This window comes from Vulpes lagopus, chromosome 20, assembly GCF_018345385.1.
Source record: "Vulpes lagopus strain Blue_001 chromosome 20, ASM1834538v1, whole genome shotgun sequence".
NCBI lineage: Eukaryota > Metazoa > Chordata > Mammalia > Carnivora > Canidae > Vulpes > Vulpes lagopus.
The window spans coordinates 7,503,640-7,524,413 of record NC_054843.1 but is presented as its reverse complement, the minus strand read 5'-3'; the positions used below and the strand labels follow the sequence as shown (position 1 = coordinate 7,524,413).

General features: G+C 39.4%; 1 protein-coding gene and 1 pseudogene across 5 annotated transcripts in view; one reads left to right on the top strand and one right to left on the bottom strand.

Moving 5' to 3' along the window:
- Positions 1 to 20,344, top strand: part of DYRK1A (dual specificity tyrosine phosphorylation regulated kinase 1A) — a 144,352-nt gene extending 124,008 nt beyond the window's left edge. For all 5 annotated transcript variants that reach the window (XM_041735268.1, XM_041735267.1, XM_041735264.1 and 2 more), the window contains 5 exons: positions 705 to 851; positions 2,971 to 3,111; positions 13,048 to 13,354; positions 13,856 to 13,980; positions 19,343 to 20,344. In XM_041735268.1, the coding sequence (XP_041591202.1) occupies positions 705 to 851; positions 2,971 to 3,111; positions 13,048 to 13,354; positions 13,856 to 13,980; positions 19,343 to 19,963 (1,341 nt within the window). In that variant the 3' untranslated portion in view covers positions 19,964 to 20,344. The remainder of the gene's footprint in view (positions 1 to 704; positions 852 to 2,970; positions 3,112 to 13,047; positions 13,355 to 13,855; positions 13,981 to 19,342) is intronic.
- Positions 9,371 to 9,878, bottom strand: LOC121479567 (annotated as a pseudogene).
- Positions 20,345 to 20,774: the final 430 nt, after the last annotated feature.

Here is a 20,774-nt window from a genome sequence, read left to right as displayed (position 1 = left end):
TAAAACTTTCTTTGCTTTCATGATATTTCTAGATACAAATTTACAGGGGCTAAGGGAAGATGAATTGGTCTTTCAAGATATTCTCGATTACTTCATTGAAAATTATCCATTTCAAGATTTTCTTTTTCTAAGAGGTCTTAGATTGAGGTGGAAGGGGACAGTATAGGGAAGAAGTGATTGGTCAGAAACGACTCCCAGTTGGTTTTCCAATTTATCTGTGTGGTTAGTACATCTGAATTTTCATTTACGTTGTACTGAGTCTATTTGACTTTAATGCTAAAAAACATTCTTTAGGTTAATTTAGATACAATTGAGGCCTTAAATTTATGGTTAACCAAATGCCAGCCGGAGCAGGAAAGAAGAATTAATAGGGAAACAAACTGTTTTCAATAATAATCTTTTTTCTGATAAGGCATAATTATTTGTTTTAAGGTGTGTATTTTGATTACCAGTTAGGATTGGAATAAATGGAAGGACCTGAATTGTGTATGTTTTGCATTTCACAGTCAAGAGTAACTGCTCTCTTGAAGTGTTTAGTTATTTAAACACTATTTGTAGTAGCAAGTTGAAATCTGTCAACAGAACCTAAATTCAGGGGATAGGTGGTTACTTTTTCTGGTAATATTAGATAGATGTACTTCAGCGTTGAGCATAATTAAACAAAACTTATGCTGGAATTAACATGATACTGACTTGTATTTCAGATATACCAGTACATTCAGAGTCGCTTTTACCGGTCTCCAGAGGTGCTGCTGGGAATGCCTTACGACCTTGCTATCGATATGTGGTCCCTTGGGTGTATTTTGGTTGAAATGCACACTGGAGAACCTCTGTTCAGTGGAGCCAATGAGGTATATAATGGATTGCTTTCAAAACTCTTTTTTCACAGTTTGTTTTTGATTGTAATCTGTGACAGTGTAATCTGAAAATTGTTTTTTAGAAAAAGATGCCTACTTACCAATTTAAATATTCAAATATTGGGTCAGTTTTGAATTTGCATTTATCCATTTTTAAATTTTTTCAATTATCCTAATGGGGAATTTAGGATTTTGAGATGGGTGAGGTTTTTTAATTTGCTGGTAAGAACAGTAAGTTAGTTTAGGAAATGTTAAGCCTTTTTTTTTTTTTTTTTTAAGATTTTATTTATTTATTCATGATAGTCACACAGAGAGAGGCAGAGACACAGGCAGAGGGAGAAGCAGGCTCCATGCAGGGAGCCCGACGTGGGATTCGATCCCAGGTCTCCAGGATCGCGCCCCGGGCCAAAGGCAGGCGCCAAACCGCTGCGCCACCCAGGGATCCCGCGTTAAGCCTTTTGATTTAGATTTTACAGATTTTCAGTATAACAAAAATAATGATAAAAGGCCTGAGGGAGGGATACCTGGGTGGCGCAGCGGTTTGGCGCCTGCCTTTGGCCCAGGGCGCGATCCTGGAGACCCGGGATCGAATCCCACGTCGGGCTCCCGGTGCATGGAGCCTGCTTCTCCCTCTGCCTGTGTCTCTGCCTCTCTCTCTCTCTCTCTCTCTCTCTCTCTCTCTGTGACTATCATAAATAAATAAAAATTAAAAAAAAAAAAAAAAGGCCTGAGGGACACTCTGAAAACAATGTAAACATCACTGTGTAAATTTTGAGAATATGATTTGGAATAAAGAAGTGATGACCAGTAGCCTTAATTAGGTATTTGATCTGAATAATTGAGGGTGAATTAAGATTATAAAATTTTAGAGCTACACACTATGTGTAATTATTCTAATTCATGGGTTTTCAATCTATGTTCTTAGAAGATGTTTGGAGATCAGAGCCAGTGCCTAGGAGGGCATGGGAGAGTCATACTCTCTGGCAGTCAGAGGAATTGGCCTTTCATTGGTTTAAAACCTTGTGAAGTTTTCATTTTTTAAAGAAAAGTTACGCATAACAGATCTTGATCAGTCCATGCATTTATAAATAAGAGAGAATGGCCAATGAAATTTAATGACTTACTTTTACTGGGTTATATAGCTGTTAATATCGTATCAGAAACCTGTCCCTTCCATCTTGCTAATTCACTCGAACTATAGGTTGTGAGCCACTCATGGGCAGTAACTGGCATAGTGTGTGTTTGATAATGTTTTGTTATAAAATACAATTATGTTCTCTTAAATCACCTGAAACTTCAGTGGCTTCCATTTTATTCATTGTAAAATCCAAGTCCTTTGAGTGGCTCAAAAATCCCCCCACTCCCTCTACCTCCTGCCTCCTCTGTGCAGTGTTGCCTCCCTTACTTTCTCTGCCAGCACACAGCCTTACTCTGTGGTCCCTTGGAAACAGTAGCCACAGGCCCAGACTAACTGAGGCCTTTGCATTAGTTCTTCCCTGTGCCTTAGAGGCCCTTCCCCAGGGGGCATGTGGCTCCTTCCCTCCTGGCCACAGATCTTCGGCTCCTCCGTCTTCTCCGTGATCCTCTAGTACCAGTGGATGTGCCCCCTGTCACTCTCCATCCCTTTTCCTTCCTCCATAGGTCTTAGTTGTCATGGACAAAATATATTTAACTGTGTATTTGTCTATTAGTGATCTCTTCCCCCTATGATACCAACTTTTTGGCAGGGATTTTTATCCGTTTTATTTACTGCTCTGTGTGTGGTTTCTAGCATGTAGTAGACACTTGTATTTGAGCGAATGAATCTGCACTTAAAAATATACTTTATTTGGTCCACACTTTATTAAGCCTCTGGGATTTTTTTTTTTTTTTTGATGGTTATTTGATTTTATGTGTTTAATTGTCTGCCCTGTCCTGTATGGCATGAGGGGACTGCAGGGCGACAGGGAGTTTCTCTTTTGTTCATGATTGTATGCTCAGTGCCTGGAGGTGTGCCTGACACTCGGGAGGTACTCTGTTTTATAATTCAGGAATGAATGGATGGATGGATGAACAGAATTAGGATGTACTACAGTGGAAGTTACAGGCTTTTTAATTTTTATTTTCAATACAGGTAGATCAGATGAATAAAATAGTGGAAGTTCTGAGTATCCCACCTGCTCATATTCTTGACCAAGCACCAAAAGCAAGAAAGTTCTTTGAGAAGTTGCCAGATGGCACTTGGAACTTAAAGAAGACCAAAGATGGAAAACGGGTAAAATAGGGAAACTTTGTTTTTTGAGTCTTTGTTACTTATTTTACGAGAGCTGTCTTTCTTTCTGTAGCTCATCTTGCATTACTTGAAATCTGTGTTTTCAGTTAACAGTTTGATTAATAACGTTGGTGTAAGCTTCTTTAGATGGTGGGTGTAGTTTGACCTGATGTGTCTGTTTGGACCAGTGTTTGTTTCATGGTCGGAGTTAAGGCTTCATTTAGCCTTAAATGTCTGTTTCTGCTTTGTGAGACAGCCAATCAAACCCCCATGCCTCATTGCGGCAGTAGAATCAGTCAGTTTGACCTTTTTTCCTCACAGTGTGGGTCTGTGATGAAGTCCCAGTTAACAGTACTGCAGCTGTGAGCAACAGAGGTCATAATTGCAGTAAATCGCCTTTTTTTTTTTTTTTTTTTTAAATTTCAGTTGTGGGGGGGAAAGGATTTTTGACTTAGGCAATTTGTGACAAGAATATGAACTGACTTAGAGAGTCATTGGATAGATTCCTGGAGATTCTTATTCTTAGGTCAGTGGCATGGATAGCAGGAATGTCAAATCTCCAAAATGCTCAAAGTGAGGTTTTCACATCACTAAGTTTGTTTTAGTAATCTTCTTTTAGCTGAGAAGTTTTTTCAGATCCTTAAGCGATGTCAGTTTAACAGAGTAAATGATAGCAATTTTGCATCTTGATTTACTTTTTATGTATCTGAAAATAATCGTATGTTGTGATCTAGCTTATTTCTAGTATAAAATGAATGTCATATATAAATATCTGATTGTATGTGATATGTATACCAGACACCTTGTGATTCTAGTTTTGCATTCTTAATATTTAGGAGATTTTATTTTTGCTCCAAGTTTTATTTTGCCCTTGCATTTTAGCGATGCTGCCACCAGGTGTCATTTCCAGTGAACTGAAGATGATGGTTGTTTGCTTTAATTCACCTTCATGTAGCTGTGGAGTCTCAACTTTCATTATCGAATGATTTTCTTTAGAATATTTAAAAATATATCTGTAATTAAGGGTTTCCCAGCTGATTTGTAACCTACTGCATTCTGCTTTATTTATTAAAGTTCCAGGTAATGGAGTATCTGGCAGCTGAATTGTGCCCACTCCCCTTAAGAAAGGGGTGGGTAATGCCATGCAGGCCTCCTGAGTCCTTTTGCCTTTATCCACATCAGTAGCTTCTCAGGCCTGGCCCCTTTCCCCTTCAACCAAAACACAGCCTCCTCGGAATCCTTCTTAGTTTCCCCAGCATTTAAAGTAGCTCCTACCAGTTGATTGGAATTAGGGTGGAAGATATGAAACCTCCTTTATAGTTCTTATCTCTGTGCAATACAGGCTGCCACTTTCTCCATTTTGAAGTGTTTTTTTTTTTTCTTGTGCCTGTTGTTTCTTTTTTCTAAATAAAACATTCATCCCATCCCATTCATATCCCTGTCTTATAAAACCACAGTTAAGCCACTATGGGCTGTAACCTTTCATTTCTCCCAAATTGAGCTATGAGTATTATAAAAAATTATTCGGGGGGATCCCTGGGTGGCGCAGTGGTTTGGCGCTTGCCTTTGGCCCAGGGCGCGATCCTGGACACCTGGGATCGAATCCCACATCAGGCTCCCGGTGCATGGAGCCTGCTTCTCCCTCTGCCTGTGTCTCTGCCTCTCTCTCTCTCTCTCTCTCTCTCTCTGTGACTATCATAAATAAATAAAAATTTAAAAAAATTTATAAAAAAAAATTATTCAGGGAGGCATTTCAGAAATGAAAAGAGAAATCTTTTCCCTTTTTAAAATTGAAAGTATCATAACCTGCATTTAATACATATTAACTATAGGTTTTATGAGATTTCCCTTAGCTGCAATTAGCAACTGACTTAAGAAACTTAATTTTTAAAATATAAAATAACTATTTTGTTTTTGAATAGAAGTAAATTTTGCGATGACAGAAACATCAACTCTATAACCAAATGTTTACATTATAAAGGATGCACTAGGGAATTTAAGCATAAGTATAAATTGAGTTGCATGTGTTCTCATTGGATTTGTGTTTATTTTCTCAGTGATTTTATTTTACTTTTAATTTCTCAACGTATGTTTCAAGAGCCCATTTTAGCTTCTTGGTAATGAAATCTATATCTACTATATGTGTTTTTTTTTTTTGTAGTGAGGGAGGTGGATGAAGAATTAAGGTTCTGTTTTGTTAAAGTATAATTTTTGTACAACATAGGCATACCTTAAGTGTTTGTTTTGTTTTAATCTTACATACAGCAATGTAAATACTACCTAATACAAGATACGGAATATTCCCCCCACCCTAGAAGTCCTGTTGTGACTCTTTTGTCATCCCATCCCACCTCCACTATTACCATAGGTTAGTTTTGCCTATTCATAGGCAAAATTCATGTAAATGTAATCCTATAGTATTTATTATTTTGCTTTCTTCACTTAACAAACATTGTTTTTGGAAATTCATCCCTGTTAGGTGTTTCAAATGTTATTTTGTTTATTACTTCATAACATTCTACTGAATGAAAATAGTGCAATTTATCTATATTAGTTTATCAGTGGACATTAAGTTGTTTCCGATTTGGACCTATTATGAATAAGGGTAGTGGGTACTGTTTAAATCTTTTGTGCACATGTGTTTTCATTTCTTTGGGGTCATTACCTAGAGGTAGAGTTGCCAGATCATAGGATATATGTGTGTTTACCTTCATGAGAAAATACAGTTCTCTAAATTTTCATCATTCTACATCCCTACAGTGTATGAGGAGGGTTCTAGTTGTAGGACATTCTCACTGTTTGATATGGTTGGTCTTTTTGAAATTAGCCATGATGGATTTGTATAGTCATTATACTTGTATTTCTCCATGATTAGCAATATGTGCTTATTAACCATTCATATATTTTTGGTGATATCTTTCTAGTCTTTTACTCATTTATTATTGAGTTTAATTATTGAGATATAGGAGTTTTGTACATATAATGGATATAAGTCCTTTGTCACATGTGTCAGTATTTTTTCCTAGACTATGGTTTACCTATTTCTTCTTTTAGTGATATCTGTTCATGAGGGGGAAAATATAATGTCAATGAAATTAAATTTATCAACTGTATTTTATGAATAGTAGTTGTTTTTGTATACTAAGACATCTTTGCTTCCCTCAAGTTTGTGAGGGTATTCTGTGCTTTCTTCAAAAGATTTTTTTATCCTAGTTTTTATGATTAGAGTTCTGTGGTTCATCTTGAATTAAGTCTTGAATATGGAATGAGGTGTAGGAGTGGATGTTCACATTTCCAGATGCTTACCTAAGGAGTTGCAGCATCATTTGTTGGGCTGTTTCCTTTCCCTATTGATCTGGGAGCTTTTGTCCAAAGCAAATTTCTCTCTTATGTGTGGGTCTATATTTGCACCCTATTTTGTTGCTTTGGTTTATCAGCCCTGAACCAGTACCACAGTGCCAATTTTGTAGCTGTATGGTGAGTCTTTCACATTCAAGTAGTGTAAATCCATCAGCTCTTTTTTTGTTTCAATTGTTGTTTTTTGTTTTTTGTTTTTTTTTCCTACAGGTCCTTTTTATTTACCTATAAATTTTAGAATCCGCTTATAAATTTGTACCCAAAATCTTGCTGGAATTTCTATTTCACTTGCATTTGAGATTCCATGCAGGAGAATGGACATTTTAACAGTATTGGTTTTCCAGTCTGTGAACCTGGTTTTCTCCATTTAGTCTTTAATTTTTTTCAGCGGTATTTTGTAGTGTTTTGTACAGAAGTCTCAGGCATATTTTGTTAATTTTTAATTTTTTGATGCTATTTAGGTATCATGTTTAAAGTATCATTTTCTAATTTCTCATTGCAGATATGTGGAAATAGAACTGAGTTTTATTTCTCTGTATCCTAAGACGTTGCTAAATTTACCTATTCTAGTTTTTTGTTTTTATATTCTGTAGGGCTTTCTATTTAATTATATCCTCCGCAAATGAACAGTTTTATTCTTTCAATCTATGTGCTTTGTTTGTTGTTTTTTTATACTGGCTGGAGCCTCTGTATGTTGAGTAGTCATGGTGAGACCAGACATCTTCCCATTTTCTCAATCCTGTGGGAAAAGCATACATTTATTCAATATTTTTAAATATGGTGCTATATTTCTTGTAGCTCTCTCTGAGTTGAAGGAGTAGTTTCTGTGTTTTTAGAGACTTGTGTTGCTTGTTTGTTTTTCTAAATCATGAGTGGGTTTTGAAAGTTGTCACATGCTTTCTGCACCTATAGAGATGATCATATGGTTTTTCTCTTGTTACGTAGTAAAATATATGAACTTTCAGAATATTGAGCTCAACCTATGATAAGCCATACTTGGCCTCAATTGATAAACTATCTTCTTTTGTATTAGTGGGTTCAGTTTGTTAGTCTATATTGGTAGGAATTTTGTCATTAAATGGATATTTGTCTAAAATTTTATATATAATACCTTCATTGGGTATTGATCTCAGGATTATGCTGATCTCATAAAACTTTTGGGAAGTATTCTTTCTTGATTTTTCTGAAAGAATTTATATAAGATTGTCATTATTTCTTTTGTAAATGTTTAATAGAGTTCATCTATGAAGCTATAATGAGTGGGGGTGTTTGATAGAAAGTTATTAATTGTAGCTCATGTATTTTTTTTATAAATATGTGGCTATTCAGATTTTCTTTTTGAGTCAATTTTGGTAGGTATGTATTTCAAGAAACTTGTCTTTATCTAAGTTGTTGGCTTTGTTAGCATAAAATTACCCATAATATTTCATTATTATCTGTGTAATTTCTAGAGGATCTACAGTGGTAGTGTCTCTTTTGCTCCTAATGTTGGTCATTCTGTTTTCTCCTTTTTTTCCCCTCTATTGCTAGTGGTTTGGCAAACTTATCTTTCCAAACAACCAGTTTTTTGTTTCGTTTTTACTGTTGTTTACAGTCTTGTTTCTATTTCATTGATTCTTTATTATTTCTTCTCCTTGCTTTAGGTTAAATTTGCTTTTTCTAGTTTCTGAAGGTAGAAGCTTAGATCATTTATTTAAAACTTTTTTCTCATTGCATTTAATGTCATAAATTTCCCTCTAATCACTGTTTTAGCTGCATGTAGCAACTTTTGATCTGTTTTAACTCTCAATGATTTTAAAACATTTCTAATTTCCCTTGAGATTTTTTTTGTTGCTTCATTGTTATTTAGAATGTTGTTATATAATTTCAAAATATTTGAGGATTTTCCAGATAATCTTATTGTTAACTGATCTCTAATACAGTAGCATCATGGTAAAAAAAAAAAAAAAACATTATTTCACTCCTTTAAATTCATTCACATTTATTTTATAATATAGCAGGTAATCTCTCAGTGAATGTTCTGTGTGCACCTGCAAGGAATTGTATTTTATTCATTTATTTGGTGTAGGGTCTACATTTTTTTTTAAATTTTTATTTATTTATGATAGTCACACAGAGAGAGAGAGAGAGAGAGAGAGAGAGAGGCAGAGACATAGGCAGAGGGAGAAGCAGGCTCCATGCACTGGGAGCCCGACGTGGGACTCGATCCCGGGTCTCCAGGATCGCGCCCTGGGCCAAAGGCAGGCGCCAAACCACTGCGCCACCCAGGGATCCCGGTGTAGGGTCTACAAATGTCAGTATGGGTCAGGTTGTTTGATTTCTTCTTTTTTCTTCTTTTTTCTTTTCTTTTCTTTTCTTTTTTTTTCTTTTGTCTTTCCTTTCCTTTCCTTTTCTTTTCTTTTTTTTTTTTTTTTGATATCTTTTACATCCTTTGTCTCTCTGTGACAGAGAGGAATGTTAATCTTTAGTGATAATTCTGGATTTTTCTTACTCTCCCTTTAGTTGCTTTATGTGTTTTGAAGCTCTCTTTGTAGGTGTACTCATTGTTGTACCCTTGGGTAGGTGTACCCACGTGTTGTTGTGACTTTGTGATAAACTCACTTTTTTATTATGGTGAAATGTCCCTCTTTATCTCTGGTAATATTTTTATCTTGAAGTCTGATTTGTCCAATATTACTATATCTGTATCGACTTTCTTATTCACATTCTCATAGTCTATATTTTTCCTCCCCTTTAACTTCAAGTCTGCCTATACTTTTGCATATGAAGTATGCCTCTTGTGTGCAACATAAATTGGTCATGTCTTTTAATCCAGTTAGTCTCTTTCTTTCATGATGCATTTTGAACCTATTTAATTATTCATTAAAAAGCCTAGAGTTTAGGTTTTATTTATTTATTTTTTTAGCGTTCTTAGTTTATTAATCCTCTCATGAAAAATCTGCACAATCACCACAGATAAAGCCACTGCAGAATCTTTACTCCTTCTGTTGTCCAATCTCCAGCTCACTTTTTGCCAGCACCAACGTTGGCTGTTGCAGTCCCCCCCTGACTTTCTTCATTCTGTTTTTGAATTCTTTGCGCTGTTTTCTTGAAGTCTTTTTCTTCTCATACAGGCCATGTCTTGCAAATCTATGTTCGGGTTCATTTTTCTTTGCATAATCCAAGGAATCATAAATCATGCCAAAGCCAGTTGTCTTGCCACCACCAAAATGGGTTCTGAATCCAAATACAAATATGACATCTGGTGTGGTCTTGTACATTTTGGCTAGTTTTTCCCGAATTTCTGTCTTAGGTACTGTTGCCTTCCCGGGGTGAAGAACATCAATGACCATCTGTTTCCGCTGAAGCAGTTGGTTGGTCATGAACTTCCTGGTCCAGATAGTTACTGTGTTGTTCATGATGGCAGCCGCAGAGTTTAAGTTTTAAACTGTTGTCTTATTTGTACTCTGTTTGTCTTTCCTCCCATTCCTTCTTTCCTGTCTTCTTTTGGGTTCATGGAATACTTTCTATATTTTATTTCCTCTATTGACTTTTTAGCTATTACTCTATAATTTTTATTTTTTAATTTTTTAAAAAAGATTTGTTTGTTTATTTGAATGGGAGAGGGAGCATGAGCAAGCAAGGGAGAAAGGGGAAAAGCAGACTCCCCACTGAGCAGGGAGCCTGACATGGGGCTTGATCCCAGGACCCCAGGATCATAACCTGAGCCAAAGGCAGATGCTTAACTGACTCAGCCACCTTGGCACCCCTGTGTGTAATTTTTAGTGCTATATGCATCTTTAACTGATCACTTGGCATTCATCTAATATCACTTGATAAACCATGTAATTAACTGTGTGCTTTTGCCTAACTCTACACCTCCTATGCACTTGCCATCATATATCACTTTTGCATGTGTTACAGCCCTCACAACAAACAACTGGACTGCTTTAAATAAAAAATGACTTTTAAAGACATTTTAAAACACACAAAAAGTAAAGATAATAAGATGATCTCTTCTGTTCACCTCTGAAGTTCTTGATCCCTTTTTGCAGTTCCTGGCTTCCAGCTGGTATTATTTTTCCTTCAGAACACAACTTCCTCTAACTTTTTGATTTTACAGTGAATAACTTTTGGTGGTGATTTCTTTCAGCAGTTATTTATCTGAAAATATCTTTACCTTCTTAAGGAAGATATGGAAATGTCCATGGATACAGAATTCTAGGTTGATATTTGAGCAAAAGAAAAAAGATAATATGACATTGTTTAAAGATGTTAATGACATTGTTTTTGGTATTCCGTTGTTTCTGCAGAGAAGCCAGTAGTTTTTCTAAGCATTCTGTATGTAATGTTTTTCCCTCTCCAGCTGATTTTGATGTTCTCTTTATTTTCAGTTCTTCAATAAGTCGACTCTTGTGTCCCTGGGTTTAGTTTTCTTCATATGTATTTTCCTTAGAATATGCTGAGTTCTTGGGTCAGTGGGTTGATCTCTTTCATCAGTTTTTGAATATCCTCAGACGTTATCTTTTAAAATATTCTGTTTCTGTCATCTTCTATAAATCTCTACTTAAATGTATGTTACGGTGCACAACATTATCTCCAAGGTCTCTGGTTTATTCATCCTGTTTTCTTTTTGTGTTTCAGTTCGTATAGTTTATTTACTCTGACTTTTGATTCACTTAGTTTTTTCTTCTGCTGAGCCCAGTCTTAGGTTACAATTATTAAGTGAATTCTTTATTTCCGACATTGCGTATTTTAGTTCTAACATTTCCACTTTTCTTTATGTATGTATGTATAGAGAAAACACGTGGGGGTGCAGGCAGAGGGGCAGAGGGAGGGAGAATCTTAAGCATGCTCCACGTTGGGTGCAGAGCCCAACATGGGCTAGGTCTCAGGACCTTGGGATCATGACCTCAGCCATAACCAAGACTCGCGTGCTCAACCTGCTGTTCCACCTAGGAACCCCTCTTCTCTCTCTCTCTTTTTTTAATATAGTTTTCATTTTGTCTCCTGAAATCCCCCTTCTATTCAAACATGTCCACCTTTCTGAACTAACTTTTTTAACCTATTTGTCCTAGTTATTAATAATGCCTGTCTGCCAGTTTCAACATCTGGGTCATTTATTTACATGAGTCTTTTAATTTTTTTTACTTGATTATGGACCCATCTTTTAAAAATTTCTTGAGTCTGAATTTTTTTTAAGTGTATGCCAGACTTTGTATTTAAGAATAGTTGAGACGGAAGTAAATCTTACTTCCCTCCAGAAAGAGACTCACCTCTCCTTCTGTCTGGCAGTAGTATGGGACTGAGTCAGTCTCCTTTGTAGTTAAGCTGAATCTGGACTTGGCTTTGTCTGCTCAACTTAGATTCTGCTCTTCACTGTCTTCATAGGTTTTAAGCAGTGTGTGTGGAGACCTGAGCATTCTGGATGCCTTATTGCTCAGCTAATAGCCTGTTCCTGTCTGTGCCTCAGGCTGTCTCTCCCCATCCGGTGCTCTGTCTCCAGTCTTGCAGGGCCATGGGGCCTCCTGTCTGGGCTGTGTCTGTCTGCCGGCCCCCCCCCCCCCCCCCCCGCCTTGTGTCCATGCACACCACCACAAATCGGTTCAGAGTTGGGTTGGATTCTTCTTACCCAGACCTCTGTCATTTGTTTCTCCTCCCCCCTTACATCTCTTCTTTCCCAAGAAGGGCTTCTCATTTTCAGGGATTTAGTTAGTTCTGGTTCATTTGGTCCATGATACTCTTAATGGGTTTTTTAAATGAGATGATTTTGTGGCCTACCTGCCTGGCTTGTTCTTGCTCATAGTGAGAGCAATGGTATCTTGAAAATGTTTCCATTTGTCACTAAATAAGGATTTTAAGGGTTATACTATCATCTGTTTAAAAATGAATTTTCTGAAAGTCTCAACACATGTTATATCTCCATATTCTAAAGGGAGGCATAATTTGTTTTCAGTTTATCTAAATATGAGTGGCAGGGGGCACCTCCCTGACTTAGAGGAGCACTCGACTCTTGATCTTGGGATTGTGAGTTTAAGCCCCACATTGGATGTAGAGATTACTTAAGTACATAAAATTTTTTAAAATGAGTGGGCAGGGTTAAATCAGTGGATCTTAACTTGGAGCCTAGTTGGAGTGATTACCACCATCTCGGAGAGCCACCATTATGAAAGAAAGTGCACCCACGGTCGCTGGTGCATCAGGCAGAAAAGCTGCTCAGAACCATTTGAAGAACCAGATAGTAAAAGGTTTAGGCTTTGTAGGCTTCCATTGCATCTTACTTGGTTTTGTTTGTTTTTATAACCTCCCAAAGTATAAAAACCATTTATGGCTGAGGCTGTACAAAACACCCCTAAGCCAAGCCATTGTTTGCTGAGGCCTGGGCAACATCTTTAAAGTCATTTTTGGTCTCAAAATTATTTTGAATTTCTCTAACTACAAGTGCGCTTGCAGTAGTAATATGTGAAAATACAGAGGATCTAACTAGAAAGCGGTCTCTTAAATAAGGATCTCTATATAATAGATTTGAGCATATTTAAAGTTATGTTGGCCTTCACACATTCCATCAAATTTAGAGAAGCCTTTTATCTTTCTTCTCTTTAGGAGTATAAACCACCAGGAACCCGTAAACTTCATAATATTCTCGGAGTAGAAACAGGAGGACCTGGTGGGCGTCGTGCTGGGGAATCGGGTCATACTGTAGCTGACTACTTGAAGTTCAAAGACCTCATTTTAAGGATGCTTGATTATGACCCCAAAACTCGAATTCAACCTTACTATGCCCTGCAGCACAGTTTTTTCAAGAAAACAGCTGACGAAGGCACCAATACAAGTAATAGTGTGTCCACCAGCCCCGCGATGGAGCAGTCACAGTCCTCGGGCACCACCTCGAGTACATCTTCAAGCTCAGGTCAGTTCTGCTAACTCTACGTTCTGCTTGGAAGTCTCGACTGTTTTCTTTACGAAGGGGGGCGGGGCGGTTATTGTAAAGTCTTTTAAAAATTCGTTGATCGGGATAGGGAGGAATTACTTTACCTAAATCTACTCTCTGTAGTTAGTAAAACAATCACTGCCCCAAAGCTCCAATACTTAACTATGAGTAATAAATTGTGCTGGGCAGTGAGAACCAAAACTATTGATTAACCCAAAATTTTAATTGCTTTGTAAATAGAAATACTTCGTTCACACACTTGAATTTTCCCCTAATTCAACCAAAACCAAACGATCGTGTATCAGCTCAGTGGCTGATGTGAAAGAACTTAGAGGATTGGATAATTTTCTGATACACTTACAGGTTAATAGAGCTTTTTGTGTGTGATGTACTTTCAGTTTTAGTGTTCCAGTCCTAGAATCTATACTTGAGCATAATTAACTTCAAACTTACAAGTTGTACTGTGTTATGATCCTGAAGGTGGATCGTCGGGGACGAGCAACAGCGGGAGAGCCAGGTCGGATCCAACGCACCAACATCGGCACAGCGGCGGGCACTTCACAGCTGCCGTCCAGGCCATGGACTGTGAGACCCACAGCCCCCAGGTGAGCTTGCTCGCCGCTCCCCTGTTATCCGTCCCCTGCCGTGGCCAGGCAGCACAGTGGTGGGTGGTTGTGCCATTTCCCCCAGAGGCTCATGGAAGCTTCCTCACAGGGAATTCTCACCTGTTTGTGACTAAAGAAACATATCTGTGCAATTTTCTCCTTCGTTATTTAGAAATAGCTAATATTTCTTGGGTGTGTCCCAGCCACTGTTCCAGTTGTTTTTCCCCAGGAGCATTTTGAGCCTTACACTGTTCGAGTTTTTCTTTTACATTGAGAACTGCAGTTGATGGGTTAAATCACTTTTCCTGGCTTGTGATCTTGATTACTGTGCTCTGGCTGCTTCCATGATCTTTCATCACTAATGGTCCTTGATTCAGAGTCAGTATGTGGCTTGAGTTTAACCTCCATGTTGGTTTGGTTTGGGTTTGGGATTTTTATTGTTGTTTTTGTTGTTGTCTTTTTGGTTTTGAGGGTTTTTTGTTTGTTCCTTTGTTTTCTAAATTTGTTAAAGAAGAGGCTGTAATTGAGTAAAGTTTTTTTTTTTTTTTAATGGGGTGAAACAGATGGTGGTCGTAAAAATATTTATTAAATACCCTGTTAAGTAGTAAGTGAGTTGATACTAGGTATTACATTATGGTGTTTTATAAGGAGAGGCCAGTCAGTGTATTACTTGATGAGTGAGGTAAAACTGAGGTTGCTGACTGTCATCCCCCATTCTTGTGGCTGGGGCTCCTGAATGCTGCAGGAGAAAACCACTCTTGGTACCACTGTTAATTAGTATTCCCCTGCGCCCTCCCAGCAGGCTTCCCATTCCTCATCACCTCTTGTCTTTCTCGTTCTCTTTAATCGTTGTTTCAGTTGCTGCTTCTACTCTTTGGAGAAACCGTTGACCTCCTCTTCTCTGCCCTCGCTCCTTGCTGCATGAGGAGAGTCTTCAGTCAGAAGCACCTCATCCAGCCTATGTGTGTGCTTGTTCACCTCTCTGAGCTTTTCTCTCCTCAGAAGCAGAGTCTTCCTTCCTGGCCGAGGCCGGCCAAGGCCAGCCACCCCCCCCCCACCTCCTGTTTGCTCCTCCTACTTGCTCAGCCTCTGGCTCCTACGGCTTACAGCTTCTCTTCTTCTGCTTGATTTTTCTTCCTGTCAGCATGTGGTCCTCCCCAAGTCTCTCCCACCTGGAGCCGAACCTTTCCCTGGCCTATATCTGTCTGGCCCTACATTCTGCTAGTTGGTTGGGGCAGGGTTGTGGGGGCTCTGTTCTACCCCCGAGGAACTCTTTGGTCTGCTCCAGCCGGGCTGCCTACGAGCCCAGGATGCCATTCCTGCAGCGTCAGCTGTGATCGCTGCTGAGGAGGCCAGTGGGCATCCAGACGCTTGCCTTTTTTTATTCCTCCCCCACATTTACCGTGTTAGCTCCTCCTTGCCCTCTGAAGTGCTCTCCTCCTTTTTGCTTTGACAGGGTATCTCCTGACTTTCCCCCACTTCTCTGGCCTTTCCTTCTTGTCTCTTCTGGATTCTCTTCTGCCCACCCTTACTGATGACTGCAGTACCATCTTTTTCTTTTCTTAAACTTCATTCATTATTCATTCCAAAGAGTGCACACACGTGTGTGCTGAGCAGGAGATGGGCAGAGCAATGGGGAGAGGGACAAGCAGACTCTGCCCGGAGCATGGAGCCTGACACAGGGCTTGATCCCTTGACCCCAAGATTGTGACTAGAGTGGAAACCAACAGTCGGATACAGTCGGATACTCGACTGATGAAAACACCCAGCTGCCCTGACTGCAGTTCCATCCTGATGCAGGTCACTCCTGCAGCTTTGTTTCTCACCCAGACCTCACTCCTGAGCCCAGGACCTTTATTTCTGTTTACTCTAACCATCACTTCTAAAGTCTCTGCAGCAAGGCACTGCAGACGTGTCATGTTAACTATATTTGTACCCATCACACCTCGCCACCCTTGTGGGTTCTTCATCGAGATGGCCTTAGACTCATCTGTTTGTTCCAGCCGTACACTGGGGGCTAGGAGCTAACTTTTGACTTGTCTTTCCCTTGTCCCACAGTTGAATCAAATAGTAAATTGTATGGATTCTAAATATCCTAAATATGCTTTTATTCTCTTCACTTCGCCCCATTGCTGCAGCCGTCTCCAGCCTCTCTTACTGTAAAGAATATTCTAACTGGTCCTTGGGCACCTCATTCCATTCAGCAGTCAACGCCAGTGTCTCCTCTACAGGCCCATGAACACATAGTGAAGCTGTCTGATGTGGCCTTTCTGTGCTTTAAACCATGTTCGGTTTTCCTTTGTACTTAAACTTATAAGCGTCTCTGTGACCACCATGGTCTGGCCTCTGTTCAGGGTGTTCTTTCTCCTCCTGATTTGCTGTGGTCTTACTGGGTTTCTTTCTTTCTTTTCTTTCTTTTTTCTTTTCTTTCTTTTCTTCTTTTCTTCTTTTCTTTTCTTTCTCTTTTCTTTCTTTTCTTTTCTTTCTTTTTTTGGAAGACCCCATGTTCTTCCATGTTTCTCACACGTGCTGTGCTCAGCGGGGTGCACTTTTCTCTTTGCTGTAGTCACTACCGTTTATACTTCAGATCTTCACATAAATACCAGATTCTTTAGAATGACCTTTCTTCTGCCCTCCAGATACATGAAATACTGCAAAAACATAAGCCTGGGCCAGGAGTGACATGAGACGCTTGTGTACCTCCCACCTGTGTTTAGCAGAAGTCATTATTTTTCCTTATTGCCTTATAAGCCCTTTTTAATTTAATTTTTGAATAGATGATATGTGGTTAAAAAAATAAGTAAATATAAAAGGGGATTCAAGACTTCCCTTCCATATCCTCTGGCCACCCACTCTCTAATCTAATATTACTGGTTTTTGTATCCTTTTTGTGCTGTTTTATGTATATCCGCATATAGATATATATTCTTAATCTTTATATACAAATAGTAGCATGCCATGTATGTGTTCACATCTTGAGTATTTTGTTTTTGTTTTTTTTTAACACATTTTTCATGTATTTTTAATATATATTTGGAGCTCTTTCTATATCAGTACATGGGGAACTTTTTCTCCCTTCTTCTTTCTTCTTTACAGTCATACAGTACTCTACTGTTTAGATATTCCATAAGTCATTTCCCCAGGCCCCTGTTAATGGACAGTTAGTTAATTTCAAGTCTTTTTTACTATTACAGATGCTGCTGGAATGCCACACACATACCACTCACACACAGGCAGTGTAACTGTGATAGAAACCCCTTGATGTGAAATCACGGGTCGGAGAGTGATGTGAACTGTGATTTTTATAGCCGCTGCCAAATTGCTTTCCATTTAGTTTTGCCAGCAAAGCCTTCCACTAACAAGACTTTGGAGAAACAGTTGGTGTGATCCCCTTTGATAAATCTGAAATGAAAACTGGTATTGGGCAGAGGATATTTTTATTTTGCTTATTTCTTTTTATACATGAATTTGAGTAGCTTCATAGTTTAAGAACCATTAGTATTTTCTGAGAACTTTCTGCCTGTTTTTCTACTGGATTGTTTGCAGTGATGTTTCCTGAAGTTTGGTTCTTAGACTACCCCTGTTGAGTAAATACTTCATGATTTATGTTAGCTCCTGGTAAAAACGACATAGGCTTTGCCTTCTTTAAGCTTATATGCCACAGTAAATAAACACAATGAATCAAAACAATAAAAATGAATCAAAACAACACAAGACAGGATAATGTGATATGGAATGGCTGTTTGTTGGGTGGGATGTATTATGATTTGAGTAGGCCAAATGGGTAACAGATCCCCCAAATATGGTAGCTTAAAGAGCACAGAGTCTCTTTCTCTCTTTCTTTTTCTTTCTTTCTTTTCCTTCCTTCCTTCCTTCCTTCCTTCCTTCCTTCCTTCCTTCCTTCCTTCCTTCCTTCCTTCAAGATTTTATTTATTCATGATAGACACAGAGAGAGAGAGAGAGAGAGAGAGGCAGAGACACAGGCAGAGGGAGAAGCAGGCCCCATGCAGGGAGCCCAACGCAGGACTCGATCCCGGGACTCCGGGTTCATGCCCTGGGCCAAAGGCAGGCGCTGAACCGCTGAGCCACGCAGGGATCCCCCTCTTTCTTTTTTATGTAACAGTCCTGGGTGGGTGTTGAGGTTCTCTCCCATGCCCTGGGCTCCTCCATCCCTTAGGGCCTACTTGTCTGCTGCATCCACCAGGCAGGATGTGGGAGGTATTTGGAGTCCAGGTCTGCCAATGACATGGAAATTTTCATTCATGTTCCACTGACTAAAATTTAGTCACGTAGTCATACCTAAGTACAGGGGAGGCTAGGAAATATAGTGCAGCCATAGGCAGCTAGTAGCTTTTGCCATAGGAGTTGGGACAGCATTATCCAGAGTTGTCAGAGAAGACTCGAACTGAAATGAGAAGGAAGCATCCAAGCAGAAATTAAAAATCAAAATCAAAGCACTTTAGGCAGAAAGGAACAGTAGGCACAAATGCCCTGAGACATTTGAAAGATATTGACTACCAGGTAGAGGAATAGAAGGAAAGGCTGGTGTGATTGGAACCTAGGTAGAAAGAGGAAGGACAGAGGAGGAGAAGCTTAGAGAAATGAACACTGGCCAGATGAGGCATATCGCTGTATGGAGTTTGGATTATTTTGCTTTTCTAAAGAGCATGGAGAGATCATTAAAGGATTTTAAATAGGAAGGTGATTGGATCTGTGTTTTTAAAAAGATTATTCTTCACTATGGAGAATGGATTAGAAAAAGGCACAAGGATGGAAGCTGGGGAGCTGATTTAGGGGGCTACTCTACCAATGCAGGCAAGAAATAGATGGTAGGAGCCCTGGGAGAAGAGGGATGGTGGTGGATGTGGAGGGAGGAGGTCAAATTGGGGCTCTGTTTTGAAGGCCGACTCAGTGGTAGCTGCTGATGGTTTGGAAAGAGGAATTGCTGAGCAGCTGGTGGAAAGGGTGTTCTTACTAAAACAGGAAAGATGGAGAGAGGAGGGGCATTATAGGGAAAATAAAGAATTCATTTTGAACCTGTCAGGAATATTTACTATCTGACCCTTTCCAGAAAAAGTTTGCCGATCCCTGACATAAAACAAAGCTCCCAAGGAAAGAAAGTGGTTAGTGAAATATATGAGCCTATTTATGGGTATAGCTTGCTAAAAATTGCAGCTTTCACAGTAAAGTATTTTATTCCTCAAATATATTTGGAATTTTGCATTATAGAACTAACACATTAAAAGTTTCAAAATCCCCTCTCTCTAATTACCATAAATGCTAGTGTCATAGCTTTTGATTGAGGATGAATAAAAGCTTAGAAACAGTGCTTGGAATAAATCCTTGAAAACTCTTCTTACAGGTGCGTCAGCAATTTCCTGCTCCCCTCGGTTGGTCAGGCACGGAAGCTCCTACACAGGTCACTGTTGAAACTCATCCTGTTCAAGAAACCACCTTTCATGTAGCCCCTCAACAGAATGCATTGCATCATCACCATGGAAACAGTTCCCATCACCACCACCACCACCACCACCACCACCACCACCATGGACAACAAGCCTTGGGTAACCGGACCAGGCCAAGGGTCTACAATTCTCCAACGAATAGCTCCTCTACCCAGGATTCTATGGAGGTTGGCCATAGTCACCACTCCATGACATCCCTGTCTTCCTCAACTACTTCTTCCTCTACATCTTCCTCCTCTACTGGTAATCAAGGCAATCAAGCCTACCAGAATCGCCCAGTGGCTGCTAATACCTTGGACTTTGGACAGAATGGAGCTATGGACGTTAATTTAACCGTCTACTCCAATCCCCGCCAAGAGACTGGCATAGCTGGACATCCAACATACCAATTTTCTGCTAATACAGGTCCTACACATTACATGACTGAAGGACATCTGACAATGAGGCAAGGGGCTGATAGAGAAGAGTCCCCCATGACAGGAGTTTGTGTGCAACAGAGTTCTGTAGCTAGCTCGTGACTAAATTGAAACTTGAGTTTGTTTCTTGTGTGTTTTTATAGAAGTGGTGTTTTTTTCCAAAAAACAAAGTGCAAAGCTGCTTGCATCAGAAGGAGATTAACACACTGAACCGCTACAAGAGGGCAAAGCTGACTTTTTTTTTTTTAACTTGAAAAGATTGCAAAGGGACAATGAAGTTTTTAAAAGAGCCATGTCCAAACCCATCGTCGTGGATAGCGCAGAGGTGTCCTCTTTTTGCCTCCCCCATTTTAACTTGCCACACCCCAGTCATAGTGGGTTTTTTTGTCTTTCTGTTCCACAAAAGTTAATGTTCAGATGTTGGTCTTGGTCATTTGCCAACTAATTTTAAAATAAAAAGGCACTGCACATAATTTGCATAAAGGGCCCCACGAGGGTGTTTTTTTCTTTTTGTTTTTTCCTTTTTCTCCGTCTCGTTTGTTTTGTTTTGGGTTGGGGGGTGGGAAATTTGGGTTTTTAAGTCCTCTAAACACACTTGGGCACGGAAATGCAGTACTGTAAGGAAGAGGGACCTCCAGCTTACACAAAATCACCTTCAGCTGTGTGGAAGGGACGGTTGTATTGGAGTTTGTAAGGCACAGTAAGCATGCTAAGTGGCGGGGATCAGAACTCTCCTGTCTGAACCTACTGAGGAGCAAAGCAGCAATTAACATGGGATCCTGTGGGTCTCCTGTTGTAGAGGCCACAGTAAGATAGTAATGGAACATGACCGGTCTCCTAACCAAGGTGCACTGAGAAGCAATCAACGGGTCAGTCGTGGCCAGTCCTGGGGAGGTCTGAGTGGTGGTCTTTG